The 13296-nt window shown below is 45.7% G+C and overlaps 1 protein-coding gene across 3 annotated transcripts in view; it reads left to right on the forward strand.

The window, feature by feature from the left end:
• The window catches only part of MALRD1 (MAM and LDL receptor class A domain containing 1), a 696170-nt gene that overhangs the window by 641153 nt on the left and 41721 nt on the right, over positions 1–13296 (forward strand). For all 3 annotated transcript variants that reach the window (XM_077490931.1, XM_077490932.1, XM_077490933.1), the window contains 2 exons: positions 919–1001; positions 3555–3636. In XM_077490931.1, coding sequence (XP_077347057.1) covers positions 919–1001; positions 3555–3636 — 165 coding nt within the window. The remainder of the gene's footprint in view (positions 1–918; positions 1002–3554; positions 3637–13296) is intronic.

Raw genomic sequence — 13296 nt, forward strand, 5'->3', positions numbered from 1 at the left:
AGACCTGTTTCTTGTTGAGTCCCTACGGTACAAACTGCACCTTTCTGGTTGTGTTAGTATTGTACAGAGGTTGTTGTGGACAAATTTATGGTTATTCCAGCATGGTACTGGCTCTGTCTCTGTGGACATGTTTCTGGTATGGTAGGTGTTTCTGTGAACAAATTTACTTATGAGTGATAATTTAATGAGGATCAACTTCTTATGTGTTTATTAGTTCTCTTATTTGGGAAATCCTGTTTTTCAATACAGAAAAGACTGTTCAACCCACTATGTACACGCTGATTTCTTTTTTATTAAGTGGAGGGAAGTATTTATATGGCACATGTTGGGTGAGGGTAAAGGTAGCTGGCCTAGGGACGACTTAAGTATAAATCTGGCTCTGCTTGAAGATAATCAACACGTCTGATCATAGAAAATGCTCTCAAGGCCCTCTGTATACAGTACTGTCAAGAACTCCTTGGTTTAAAATAATATTCTGGTTTTTAATCAAATTAGAATTCTTCTCTAAAATCCTTCTCACCATATAACATCTTCTACTTGACCTTTACAACTAATGTTGACAAATCCTTGGCTTGTGTCTTGTAAATGTAACCTTTGATAGGTCTCCTGGCACATCTCGATGGCCTTATCCATCACATGGCTGTTGCTAGAATAGAAGTAAAAGTCAGGTGCATCCCAAGGTAAATTAGTTTATTATTACATTTGGGATTGCCCACATGCTGAGTCAGCTCATCACAAGCGCAGATATTGAACAATCATCTAAAGCGCGACTATACAGAAGCTGCTGATCATCATATAAAGCATGTTTCTCCAAGGAGTTTATTGGCACAAGCAGCAAGCCGAGCCGTCCCACTGTAATCTGTTTTCTTCTGCAGAGTTGAAAAGTATCTGAAGTTTGTCTAATTCTCTGTTATACAGGTGTAGGAAAAACTGGACTGGAACCCGCTGCCAAATCCGTTCCCCTCAAATATCGCCTCCCGTAACAGAAACTGATACCAGGGGTAAGACTTAAATTTTTTCAATAAGCGATTATATCAATATAGAGAACAGACTTGAATATCTGTTTTTATATTGGTATTGTGGTGGCGGAATAAAGTCATTGTAAAGTCTTGTTTTAAAAAAATAAATAAAAATAACAAACATGTTATACTTACCTCCTCTGTGCAGATGGTTTTGCACAGAGCAGCCCCGATCCTCCTCTTCTCAGGTCCTTCTTTGCTGCCAAGCTGAGTCACAGCTCCATATGTCCATTCAGACACATAGCCCCGACCCGGCCCTGCCCCCTCTCTCCCCTTTGGCTAACTGACTTTGATTGACAGCCACGCGAGCCAATGGTGCCGCTCCTTTAATACTGGGGCTTTGCCACACTTAGGTCATGGGTTAAGTCCCATTATGGAAGCCATCTGCTGGCATTTTTAAGATGTCCCCATGTTTACATTGTTTCCATCCACAGTTCGGAAGTAAACTCGTAGCTTAAAGAGGAGGTACTGCCAACCGCTGCAAAAATTAAAAACCAACAGCTACACATACTGCAGCTGCGTGCTTTTATCAATAGGACACTTACCTGTCCTGGAGTCCAGCAATGATGTTTCCAATCCGTCAGTGTAGGCTTCACGCCGGGAACCCTACTGCACGTTCGCAAAGCCCTGCTCCTCTTTTCTACTGGTCCGACGACAGGGGAAGAGGAGGTTTACCAAGTAGTGATGTCAATATCCGCAGCTGTGGCTCCCGGAAGTGGAAACATGATATCTGTCAAAGACAGGTATCCTGTCCCCCCTCCCCTCCAAAAGATGCCAATTGTTACATAGTAGGTGAGGTTGAAAAAAGACACAAGTCCATTAGGTCCAACTTATATGTGTGATTATATGTCAGTATTATATTGTATATTCCTGTGTGTTGCGGTCTTTCAGGTGCTTATCTAATAGTGTTTTGAAACTATCAATGCCCCCTGCTGAAACCCTCGCCTGTGGAAGGGAATTCCACATCCTTGCCGCTCTTACAGTAAAGAACCCTCTACGTAGTTTAAAGTTAAACCTCTTTTCTTCTAATTTTAATGAGTGGCCACGTGTCTTGTTAAACACCCTTCTGCAAAAAAAGTTTTATCCCTATTGTGGGGTCACCAGTGTGGTATTTGTAAATTGAAATCATATCCCCTCTCAAGCATCTCTTCTCCAGAGAGAATAAGTTCAGTGCTCAGAACCTTTCCTCATAACTATTATCCTCCAGACCAGGGATCTTCAAACTATGGCCCTCCAGCTGTTGCCAAACTACAAGTCCCATGAGGCATTGGAAAATTCTGACATTCACAGACATGACTATGCATGATGGGAATTGTAGTTCCTGAACAACTGGAGGGCCATAGTTTGAGGACCCCTGCTCCAGATCCTTTATTAGCTTAGTTGCCACTCTTTGTACTCGCTCCATTTCCAGTACATCCTTCCTGAGGACTGGTGCCCAGAACTGGACTATACTCTAGGTGCGGCCGGACCAGAATCTTGTAGAGTGGGAGAATTATCATTTTATCTCTGGAGTTGATCCCCTTTTTAATACATGCCAATCTTCTGTTTACTTTGTTAGCAGCAGCTTGCCATTGCATGCCATTGCTGAGCCTATCATCTACTAGGACCCCTGGTCCCTTTCCAACCTCGATTCCCCCCACAGTGTATAGATTGCATTCATATTTTTAACACCAAAATGCATTATTTTACATTTTTCTACATTAAACCTCATTTGCCATATAGATATTGTGCACACAACTGGGCCTGGAGTGTCATAGCATCTTACTTTTCAAACTTTCCTGTCCTGCCTAAGATGTGTGGCCCCTGCACCTTAAAAATTAGTACTTGTTCCTTACCCATGCGGCACCGTCAGCTCTCTTTCACTTTTGCAGAACACTGAGTTCAGCTGCTGCTGCGAGAGAGTGTACTGTACATGTATGGGTAGGGAACAAAGCCGTGTGCTCATTTGTGAGGTTCTGGGGCTGCACATCTTAGGCAGGATGGAGAGGGGAGCCTGTGTAGAAAGCAGCTTGAAAAGTAAGTATTCACAAAACAGAAGACTTCCTATTAATGTACTGGGGAAGCTTGCAAATGTCACTAAAGATGAATTAGTTCTATTAGCCTTTGGTCCAGAGAATCTTCTGGCTGGCAGCTAAATGGTGCCCGTGATAAATAATTAGTTGCTATGATGCTTGGTGGCCCTTGGCTTCATAGCAACCAGGAAGCCCTGTGCAGAAAGCTGTTATATTCTGTCATATTCATGACAGCTTCCCAGCACAAAATGCCCCGCTCTGAACACTGGCATCTTTCTGTACGCCAACTCAGAGTTGGTCTTAATTACCACCAGTTTCAGTCACAGATTCCAAAATTGGTAGAAATAAGAACTACCTGAATCTGGTGCATCTTTTAGAAGACCTTGGAAAACTGTTGCAAGATTTTCCTGAATTAAACTCTTCAGACTTCGGGCTTAATTAAGTTGTTTTAAAATGGACCATACCACCAAAAACAGTGTTATTGAATCCTCCCATCATGTTTTCATCTTTTACTTCTGAACAGGTCTGTGGATTGGTGTTGGAATTGGGCTGTGTTTTTTATTGCTTGAACTTGTCATCGCTTTTGTATGTCACTTCTACAAAAGGTAAGTGAAGCACTGTTTCCTAATTAAGTGCTTTTATTGACGTAACTGTAGCACTGACCCCGAAGGAGCTGCTGATTTTATTGGGCTTACCGTTACCTTCTTGATCTTGTGTGTGTCTAGGGGTTTCCCGAGGTTGATGGCCCAAAGAATTGTAGAAACTGAATAAACAAAACACAGTCTCTCGATAAGGGTTAGAGGGTTTCAGGTGGAAAGTTCAGGTACTCTTGGAACTTATTCAAAGTAGGTAGTCTCTCACTATAACAATCCAGAGAATAGCCATTCACAACTGGACCCTCACCACTATCGGATAGACCTCCTCTCACTAGGCCTAGCAGCCGATAGAGTGTTCAGATAAAGTGAAGTCTCTGCCACAGACTTGTTGTAGAACACTTGTAGTAAAGTCTCTGCCACAGACTTGTTGTAGAATACTTGTAGTAACTGAAGGATGTAGACCAATTTAGAGAGCCCTAATATGGTACCAGTATCTTGCAGCCGGCCCGGCGATACCGTACGAGTGTAGATTCACTTGGGGTCTTTCAACTAAGCCTCCAGGCTCTTTCTGAGAAGCCAGCCTGCAGCGAGTCCTCCCCTGGTTGCTTCTTCAGTTGCTGGGCCTCTCCACAGATGAGACGGCACCGGACCAACTCAGAATCCTCCCTCCAGTTACTCGGCCTCTGGCTAGCCAGCCCCGAGACTTGGAATTGGACGGATCCGCACCCCAGGCCATGAGAGCCATGGGGGCTGATCAGGAGGACCAGGACCAAACAGACAGAAAAATCTTCTGGACCGGAACTCCGAAGCACGTGATCTCAGTACCTTAAGTACCCTCTCCCAGAATGCACAGCAGGATGATACGCCCATTGGGTTGGTTTCGAGAAGGAATTATACTCAAGGCACCCAGCTGAACTGCGTTCTCACACCTGCCAGTGATGACAGCGCCACCTATGGCCAAGCAGAACACAGTGCAATCCAGCTAGACTGGTACTGAGACCATAATTTGGTATAATTAAACCCAAGACCAAACTGTGGCTCTAGGAACGTTAAATAGAAAAAAACCATAGCGCATGCTCTTCAGGAGCCGGTGCTACATAACTTTTATTAATAAAAAGCAGTCTCTAAGCTCCGGGCAAGCACCTTTGCCTTCCATGACAAGTGCAACCTGGGAGAATGGTGTTATAAGTCAGCTGCAATCAGGAATGGTACATTCTCGGTCTCCTTTTGCATAGTGATCATTCAGATTGGAACAGTGCTGTTTTGTAGCACATCACAATATGAGAATAAGCAATAAAGACTGATCTGTAAGAGACTAGCTACATAAAGGCAGTTTTTTTTTTAGCAGTACAGTACTGGGGTGGTAATGTACAGTATTAATTGGCAAGGGATGCTGGGGTGGTCTATTGATGCTGGCTGCTGGGGGATCTATTGTTGCTGGGTTGGTGTAGTGTAGCGGATCTACTGTTGCAGCGGAGGAGTCAATTTTTGCTAGTTGGGGGTCTATTGTTTCTCTGGGGTCGTATGTTTTTTGGGGATCTATTGTTGCTGAGAGGTGAGGCTTTGTTTCTGGGGGGTGTCTAATATTGCTGGGGGGAGCTATTGTTGCTGGGGAGGTTCTAATGTTGCTGGCTGAAGGGGATCTATTTTACTGCCTTCCTTGTTATCAATAACAAATTCCATACAAATTACTTAACACCACAAAATGATACTTGATTCTGTACTCTCTAAAATGGGCAGTACTGGGAGGTGGATAGAGATGGAGAAAAGGGATGGTGCTTGGAGTTATGTAGGTGATGGAGACAAGGGGTAACTCGGGGGGGGGGGGGGGGTACTTGCACCTATTCTCTAAAAAAAAAAATCCCTGCATAAAGGACATTGCAAGTGTGGTGCTACCTCCGCAGGAGCCACTTGATGTATTGGGTTCTCTGTTATTCTGCTTCGACTCAACCTCAGCCTCACTGACACACCAGGTTAAGCAAATGGACACTGCACTGCTGCTGGGAGCACAAATATAGATATTGTGCACACAACTAAGGTTCCGTATCAAAAAGAAAATATCATATTGTTAGTGGTGAATGAACCCAATATATTATCATGGGTTGCATTAATTAGAAGTATGCACCTAAATGAGAATGTAAAGGATTGGGTCAATCCCAGTACACTGGACAATATGTTCACTAGGCTATAGCAGCATAGGATGGAGTTAAACCCGGTAATCCACAAAATCGGCAATAAGTAATGGCATTAGAAAATAGTAACAGCAATGATAATCAATACTTCAATAAGTCCTCTGTGAACAGTAGCTATATCCACTTTAGAGTGAATGTTATATGATTGGCAGCAATGACATTTAGGAATCCTTAAAGTAGTACCTCTTACTATGGACAATAGGCAAAGTTCTTGTGAAGCAGCAAACTGAGTGGGTAGTCTTTAGCCCTAATGCTTCAGCAGGCTAGCATTGGGGCCCAGTCTATACAGTGGTGCACATGAGTACTGTCCCAGTAAAGCCTGCATGCAGTAAATAATGCTGCAAGTTGGATGGCCAGTCCCTATGGCCAGCAGTAACAGGTTGGAACAACTCTGTTTTTTGTGAAAATACAGCTCTCTCTTGTTATACCCAGCTTGCATTGGGAATTGTAGTCCAATAGTCTATTAACTGCCACAGTAAAAGTTTCTTTCCTGAACTTCATCTCCCATCATTCAATGATGCCAACAATGAAGTCTCTTGAGGTTCTTCAGCTCCCCTGGTGGAAAGAGGTGTGCTAGTGTTAACCCATTCATCTGGAGTGCACTGGGAGTATAGAGAGCACCGCAACAGAATGTCCTAAGTCTCTTGCCAAGCACCTGGCTACACACAGGTTCTGGAATTACCAAAACTGTGACATCTAGGGAAAGGATTGGCAAACAGTGGTTCTCAACCTTGTCCTCAAATACTCCCAACAGGCCATGTTTTGAGAATTTTTCTTAGATTAAATAGCTGTCCAAAATACCAAGCCATTGACTCTGATTTAAAGCACCCGTGCAAGATAAAGAAAAACCTGCAAACATGGCCCGTTGGGAGTACTTGAGGACAGGGTTGAGAACCAGTGGCGTACAGAATGTGTCTGAGCAAAGATGGCATCAGACACCTGCAGAGAGAGAGAGGACAATGAAATTATTGTCAGGGGAAGTATTGTGAACCTTATGACAGCTAATAAAATCCTCCTAATGTGATACTCATTACTTGCATGCATATACAGTATCTCACAAAAGTGAGTGCACTCCTCACATTTTTAAAAATATTTTATTATATCTTTTCATGTGACAACTCTGAAGAAATGACACTTTACTAGTAGTGAGCAGTGAGTGTACAGCTTGTATAACAGTGTAAATTTGCTGCCCCCTCAAAAAAACTCAACACACAGCCATTAATGTCTAAACCACTGGCTACAAAAGTGGAGTACACCCCTAAGTGAAAATGTCCAAATTGGACCCAATTATCTATTTTCCCTCCCTGGTGTCATGTGACACTTTAGTGGTACAAGGTCTCACGTGTGAATGGGGAGCGGTTGTGTTAAATTTGGTGTTTCTTTCTGAGGATCTGAAAAAAAGAATTGTTGATCTACATAAAGATGCCCTAAGCTAGAAGAAGATTGCCAAGACCCTGAAACTGAGATGCAGCACAGTGGCCAAGACCATACAGTGGTTTAACAGGACAGGTTCCACTCAGAATCAGAACAGGCCTCGCCATGGTCAACCAAAGAAGTTGAGTGCATGTGCTCAGTGTCATATCCTTTGGGAAATAGATGTATGAGTGCTGCCAGCATTGCTGCATAGGTTGAAGGGATGGGGGGCCAGCCGGTCAGTGCTCAGACCATATGCCATACATTGCATCAAATTGATCTGCATGGCTGTTGTCCCAGAAGGAAGCCTCTTCTAAAGATGATGCACAAGCAAGCCTGCAAACAGTTTGCTGAAGAGAAGCTTAGACTAGTACTAAGACTAAGGACATGGATTACTGAAACCATGTCCTGTGGTGTGATGAGACCAAGATAAACTTATTTGGTTCAGATGGTGTCAACCGTGTGTGGCGGCAACCAGGTAAGGAGTACAAAGACAAGTGTGTCTTGCCTACAGTCAAGCATGGTGGCGGGAGTGTCATGGTCTGGGGCTGCATGAGTACTGCCGGCACTGGAGAGCTACAGTTCATTGAGGGAAACCATGAATGCCAACACGTACTGTGACAAACTGAAGCAGAGCATGATCCTCTCCCTTCGGAGTCTGGGCTGCAGGGCAGTATTCCAACATGATAACGACCCCAACACACAATTCCAAGACAACCACTGCCTCGCTAACAAAGCTAAGGGTAAAGGGGATGGACTGGCCAATCATGTCTCCAGACCTAAAACCTAATGAGCATCTGTGGGGCGTCCTCAAATGGAAAGTGGAGGAGTGCAAGGTCTCTAACATCTCTGTGATGTCGTCATGGAGGAGTGAAAGAGGACTTCAGTGGCAACATGTGAAGCTCCGGTAAACTCCATGCCCAAGAGGGTTAAGGCAGGGCTGGAAAATAATGGTGGCCATACAAAATATTGACACTTTGGGCCCAATGTATACATATTCACTTAGGGGTGTACTCCCTTTTGTTCCCAGCGGTTTATACATGAATGGCTGTGTGTTGAGTTATTTTGAGGGGACAGCAAATTTACACTGTTATACAAGCTGCACACTCACTACTTTACATTGTAGCAAAGTGTAATTTCTTCAGTGTTGTCACATGAAAAGATATAATAAAATATTTACAAAAATGTGAGAGGTGTACTCACTTTTGTGACATACTGGAACAGGTAAAAAATGTATGCACTTTAACAGCTCATTTATAGCCATAGACTAGTGTACTACATGCAGGGGCGGCTCTAGGCATTGTGAGGCCTTAGGCAAAACTTAGACATGAGGCCCCACTGATGCCCTTAAAATACGCAGAAGGCGTTCCCAGATTGAGATTCTCCTGCGGTGGATGGGAGAAGTGATGTACGGGGACGCAACATCACTCCTCAATGGCTGGCAGGCAGAACATCAGGAGTCTTAGGTTAGGCGAGAGGTGAGTGTAACAGGGCTCTTAACGTTGCCTGCACACAGCAGCATTAAGATGTCTTGTAATGTTTTTAAAGTGCTGCAAATCAGATGTTCGGCATGCTTAGGGCCCTTTCACACCGAGCCGCCTAGGGTGTCAGTGGTAAAGTGGCACTATTTTTAGCGCCGCTTTACTGTTGTTTTAGCTGCACTATTGGGCCATTAGTGGGGGGGGGTTTTAACTAGCTAGCGGCCAAAAAGGGGTTAAATCCACCTGCAAAATGCTGCTGGAGTAGCGTTTTGGCAGCGGTATCACAGCGCTGCCCCATTGATTTCAATTGGGAGCAGCGGTGAGTTCACAGCTCCAAAGAAGCTGCTGGCAGGAGTTTTTCTGACGCCCTGCCAGCGCACTGTTCCAGTGTGAAAGCCCTTAGGCTTTCACACTGGAGTGCATGCAGCAGCTGTTTTAGGGCATTTTGCAGGCGCTATTTTTAACGCTATTACGCCTGCAAAACGCCCTCAGTGTGAAAGGGGTCTTAAGTGAGACAGGGCTCCTAACGCTGCCTGAGCACAGCAGTGTTAAGGTAAGGTGACCAGATTTTTAAAATGAAATCCGGGGACATTTTTTATTTTTTTTTCTAGTAATGGCAGCAATCAGTGACTCATAGCGGGACTGCGATATTGCGGTGGACAAAACGGACACTAAGTGACACTTTTGATACTTTGTAGAAACCAGTGACATTAATACAGTGATCAGTGCTAAAAATATGTACTGTCACTGTACTAATGACAATGGCTGGGAAGGGGATAACATCTAGGGCAATCAATGGGTTAAATGTGTGCCTAACAAGTGTTTTCGCACTGTGGGGGAGGTGCTTTTACTAAGGGAAGACATGGATCACTGTACCTGCTTTGCAGGAACACAGGATCAATGTCTTCCATACTGACAGAATGGCGAACTGCCTTGTTTACATAGGATGCAATGTAGTCTATTCACAGACACCCCCAAAGCACACCTGTGTTGAAGTCTTGAAGGCACTGGCAGCCCCACGATTGGATCTGCTTCCCCTCTATTCCTGCTGCTGGACATCATCAGCTGAGCTCAGCTGCCTCTCTCTGCCCGTCGCCTTCGCCACCTGCCTCACAGCCTCTCAGGTCTCCCTCTCTGGGCCCCGGCTACTACTGGGTGGGGAGCGGAGGAAAATGACTGGCTGGGATTTTAGCCAAGGCAGAAGAACATGTGTGCGGAGCTGAATGGGCATATCCTGGAAACTGAAGAAATAGTCCATCTGCTCCGACCAGCACATCATCATCAGAAAGGGACACAGATAATGGAAAAAAATACACCCCCCTAAGCCTCCGGCCCAACCTCCTACAGGAGAGAAAAAAATAAAGGCAGCGGGCAGCAGCTGCCGGCTGTTTTCACCATAGGTTAGGGTGGCCTAGGGGGAAATTGCCACTGTGAACCCTGGCCCAGCCGCCCCTGACATCATACATCACACTTCTCAGTCTGTGTACAGGAGGGTGGCTAAGTGGACGAAGGTCTGCTGAGCTCCTGCCACCCTTCTCAGTGCCACCCACCATAAAAGCAGCGGGCCCGCAGGTGAGACAGTGATGCCCGGTAAACACGGTGAAGGGGGTTGCACATCGTGGCAGTTGTGGAAATGATAGGCGGCTTCACAGCCACTTGTAACACTTCCACATGAAAGGTCACAGTTGGCTGTACACATACACATACACATACACGTACACATACTCCTAGCTGCTATAGTGGCTTGGTGTGTAAAAAAACAAAAACAAAAAAAAAACACATTCAGCACTGTAAAAATCAGAATCCCCAGCAAGTGGCTGGTGATTAGCATTTTACTGCCCCCCTATCCTAGCCCCTGAGGTGGCGGCTTAAGCCGTCATATGGTAGTGCGGGCCATAGCCCTGGGGCCACTGTTATAGGGAAGTTTTTAGGCTTGGTTCACACCAGTTTTTCACACTGCAGTGCAAATCACATGTGAAGGACCCTTTTTTGGCCCGCACCAGAATTGGATTGCATGGGTGTTCACACCCATGTGATCTGATTCATGTCTGAATTGACAGTTTGCACTGCAATGCGGGAACCCGCAGTGGATTCGCAGGATTCTCGCATCACACCTGCAAACCCACTGTGGGTTCCCGCATCACATGTCACCCGATGGCACAAACTGCTGGGAGTGTTAAATAAAAGTTAATGACACTCCCAAATCAGTTCACATATTGCAGTGCAAACTGCAAATTCGGACAGGAATCTGATTGCATGGGTGTGAAAACCCATGCGTTACGATTCTGCTGCGGATCAGAAAAGGGGTCCTGTGTAAGTTTGGTCTGAATGCAATGTGAATTCAGCCATACTAGCTGTATGGCTGAAATCGCATTGCACAGAAATTGCATGCGATTTGCACTGCAGTGTGGTACAAATCGCATTCAATGTCGGACATTGTTGCAGTGTAAACTAGCACTAAGGCTGGGTTCAATTTGCTGCGGGGGGAGATCCGGATGCGATTCGCACCGCACTGCAGTGCAAATCACATCCGATCTCCGTAGCGATGCAAGTTCAGCCATACAGATAGTATGGCTGAATTCGCATCGCTCCCGCAGCAAACTTGCACGGGACCCTTTTTTTGGTCCGCAGCAGAATCGGATCGCATGGGTGTTCACACCATGCGATCCGATTCCTGTGCGAGTGTGCAGATCGCACTGCGATATGCGGACGGATCTGGGGGTGTCATTAACATTTCATTGACACTCCCAGCCATCCGCATAGGGCAGTGTGAACTGAGGTGCTGCGCTTGCAGGATGTTATAAAAACTCCTGCAAGCAGCATCTTTGGAGTGGTGAAGGAGCGGTGTACACACCACTCCTCCACTGCTCCTGCCCATGGAAATTAATGGTCAGCGCTGCTGAACTACCGGCAAAGCGGCGCTTTGCAGGTGGTTTTAACCATTTTTTGTCCGCTACTGGGGGTTAAAAGCACCCAGCTAGCGGCTGAAAACCTCTGCAAAAACTACAGTAAATGGCCGCTAAAATTAGCGGTGCTTTACTGCTGACGCCCCAGTCTGAGAGCACCCTTCGGGCCAAAGAATAACAGGGTGGGCAGTTCCTATAGATGGCAGTAGATAATGGCCGAGTGACCCTCTTACCATACCTGGGGATACAGCTCATTCTGGGTTTCCTGTGGCGATTCCGCTGGGTAGCACCCAGATCTGTATTCTGGACATAACTTCATGCCTTTCTTCACAAGGGATGGTGCTGGCTGTGTGGCTTTCCCTGGTGGTGCAGTGCAATGAGATTCTCTCTCTCTCGCTGGAGTTCTGGGTGCACTTCCCCAAAAGCTCTCCTGAGCTCCTGGCTCTCTTTCCCTCCTCTTCAGCTGGACACGCTGAGGGCTGCAGTTTCTTCCAGTGGAGTTGCAATGTCCAGACCTCGGGACTACAATTCCCACAATTCTCCTCTCTGCTTCAGTTTAGTGTTTTTTTTTTTCTTGCACAATAAGAAGGAGGGGGAAGAAACATAGTCAGCACAGCTCCCGACTACAGTGATGAGAGGAGGAGGGGGGAGAAAAGCCCACAGCTGCTGCTGCTGCTGCTCTCTCTGTCCACACAGACACAGCCGCTGCGATCTTCTGCTGCTCTGGAGGGGGAATGGGCAGGAAGCACAGAGAACCCTTCAGTCTTTCAGCGGCGGCTCAAGCAGGGGGGTGAAGGAGGTCTCCTTCTCGGACTGCACCTGTCATTTGCCGGCGGCTGGCGGGGAGAGCAAGGGATGGGGATCCTGGCACTCCACATATCAGGCAAATTCAGCGATGGCGAGGCCCCTGCGATCGTGAGGCCTAAGGCGATCGCCTAATTTGCCTAATTGGAGAGCCGCCTCTGATTCTACATGGTCTGCTGGGGAAGCCTGTGGATTTCTATGAGAGCCTAAATCAGGAACACATGTTCTCTCTGCTTTACCTTTAACAACAACCTCTAGTTTTTTCCCAACTCCCATAATGATATACTGCTTATCTAAACAGGGACAACAGAAATTAGCCCAATAAGGGGAGCTACAGAAGGGTCAAATGCACTGGCGAGTTAAAAGAATGAGGGCTCAAATGTGGGAAGCTCCATCATGTAATACATGAATCATTGAATTATGCTGATCCTTAGAATTCTTTCTAATGTGTTTTTCTTTTTTGCATATACTGTAAGTATATTCATCTTTTTTTATGCAGGTTAGTCAACATAGATGTTAGGAGGGGGAGGGATAATTTTTATGACTAGTTAGATTAAAGTAGAATTCCAGCCTAAACCTAACACGGTGGCTGGACAAGGTTGTACACACGGTATAAAAATAATACCCATTTTCAATTTTGTTGGGCAGTACCACCACCAAGCATGACCCATTCAAGTGAATGAGGTCCATGCTGCAACTGCATGCAGTGCGTATGGTTGCAGCTCAGTGGCCTGGGCTTTACAGGGTAAAAACAGATGGTTAGGAGGTGACATAAAGGTGGAGGAGATTTACTAAAACTTGTGCACACAGAGTCTGGTGCAGCTATGCATGGTAGCCAATCAGCTTCTAACTTTAGCTTGTTTTTTTTTTCTC

The sequence above is a fragment of the Lithobates pipiens genome, unplaced genomic scaffold (genome assembly GCF_037356315.1).
Source record: "Lithobates pipiens isolate NorthernLeopardFrog02 unplaced genomic scaffold, aLitPip1_a1.2 Scaffold_19, whole genome shotgun sequence".
Classification (NCBI taxonomy): domain Eukaryota; kingdom Metazoa; phylum Chordata; class Amphibia; order Anura; family Ranidae; genus Lithobates; species Lithobates pipiens.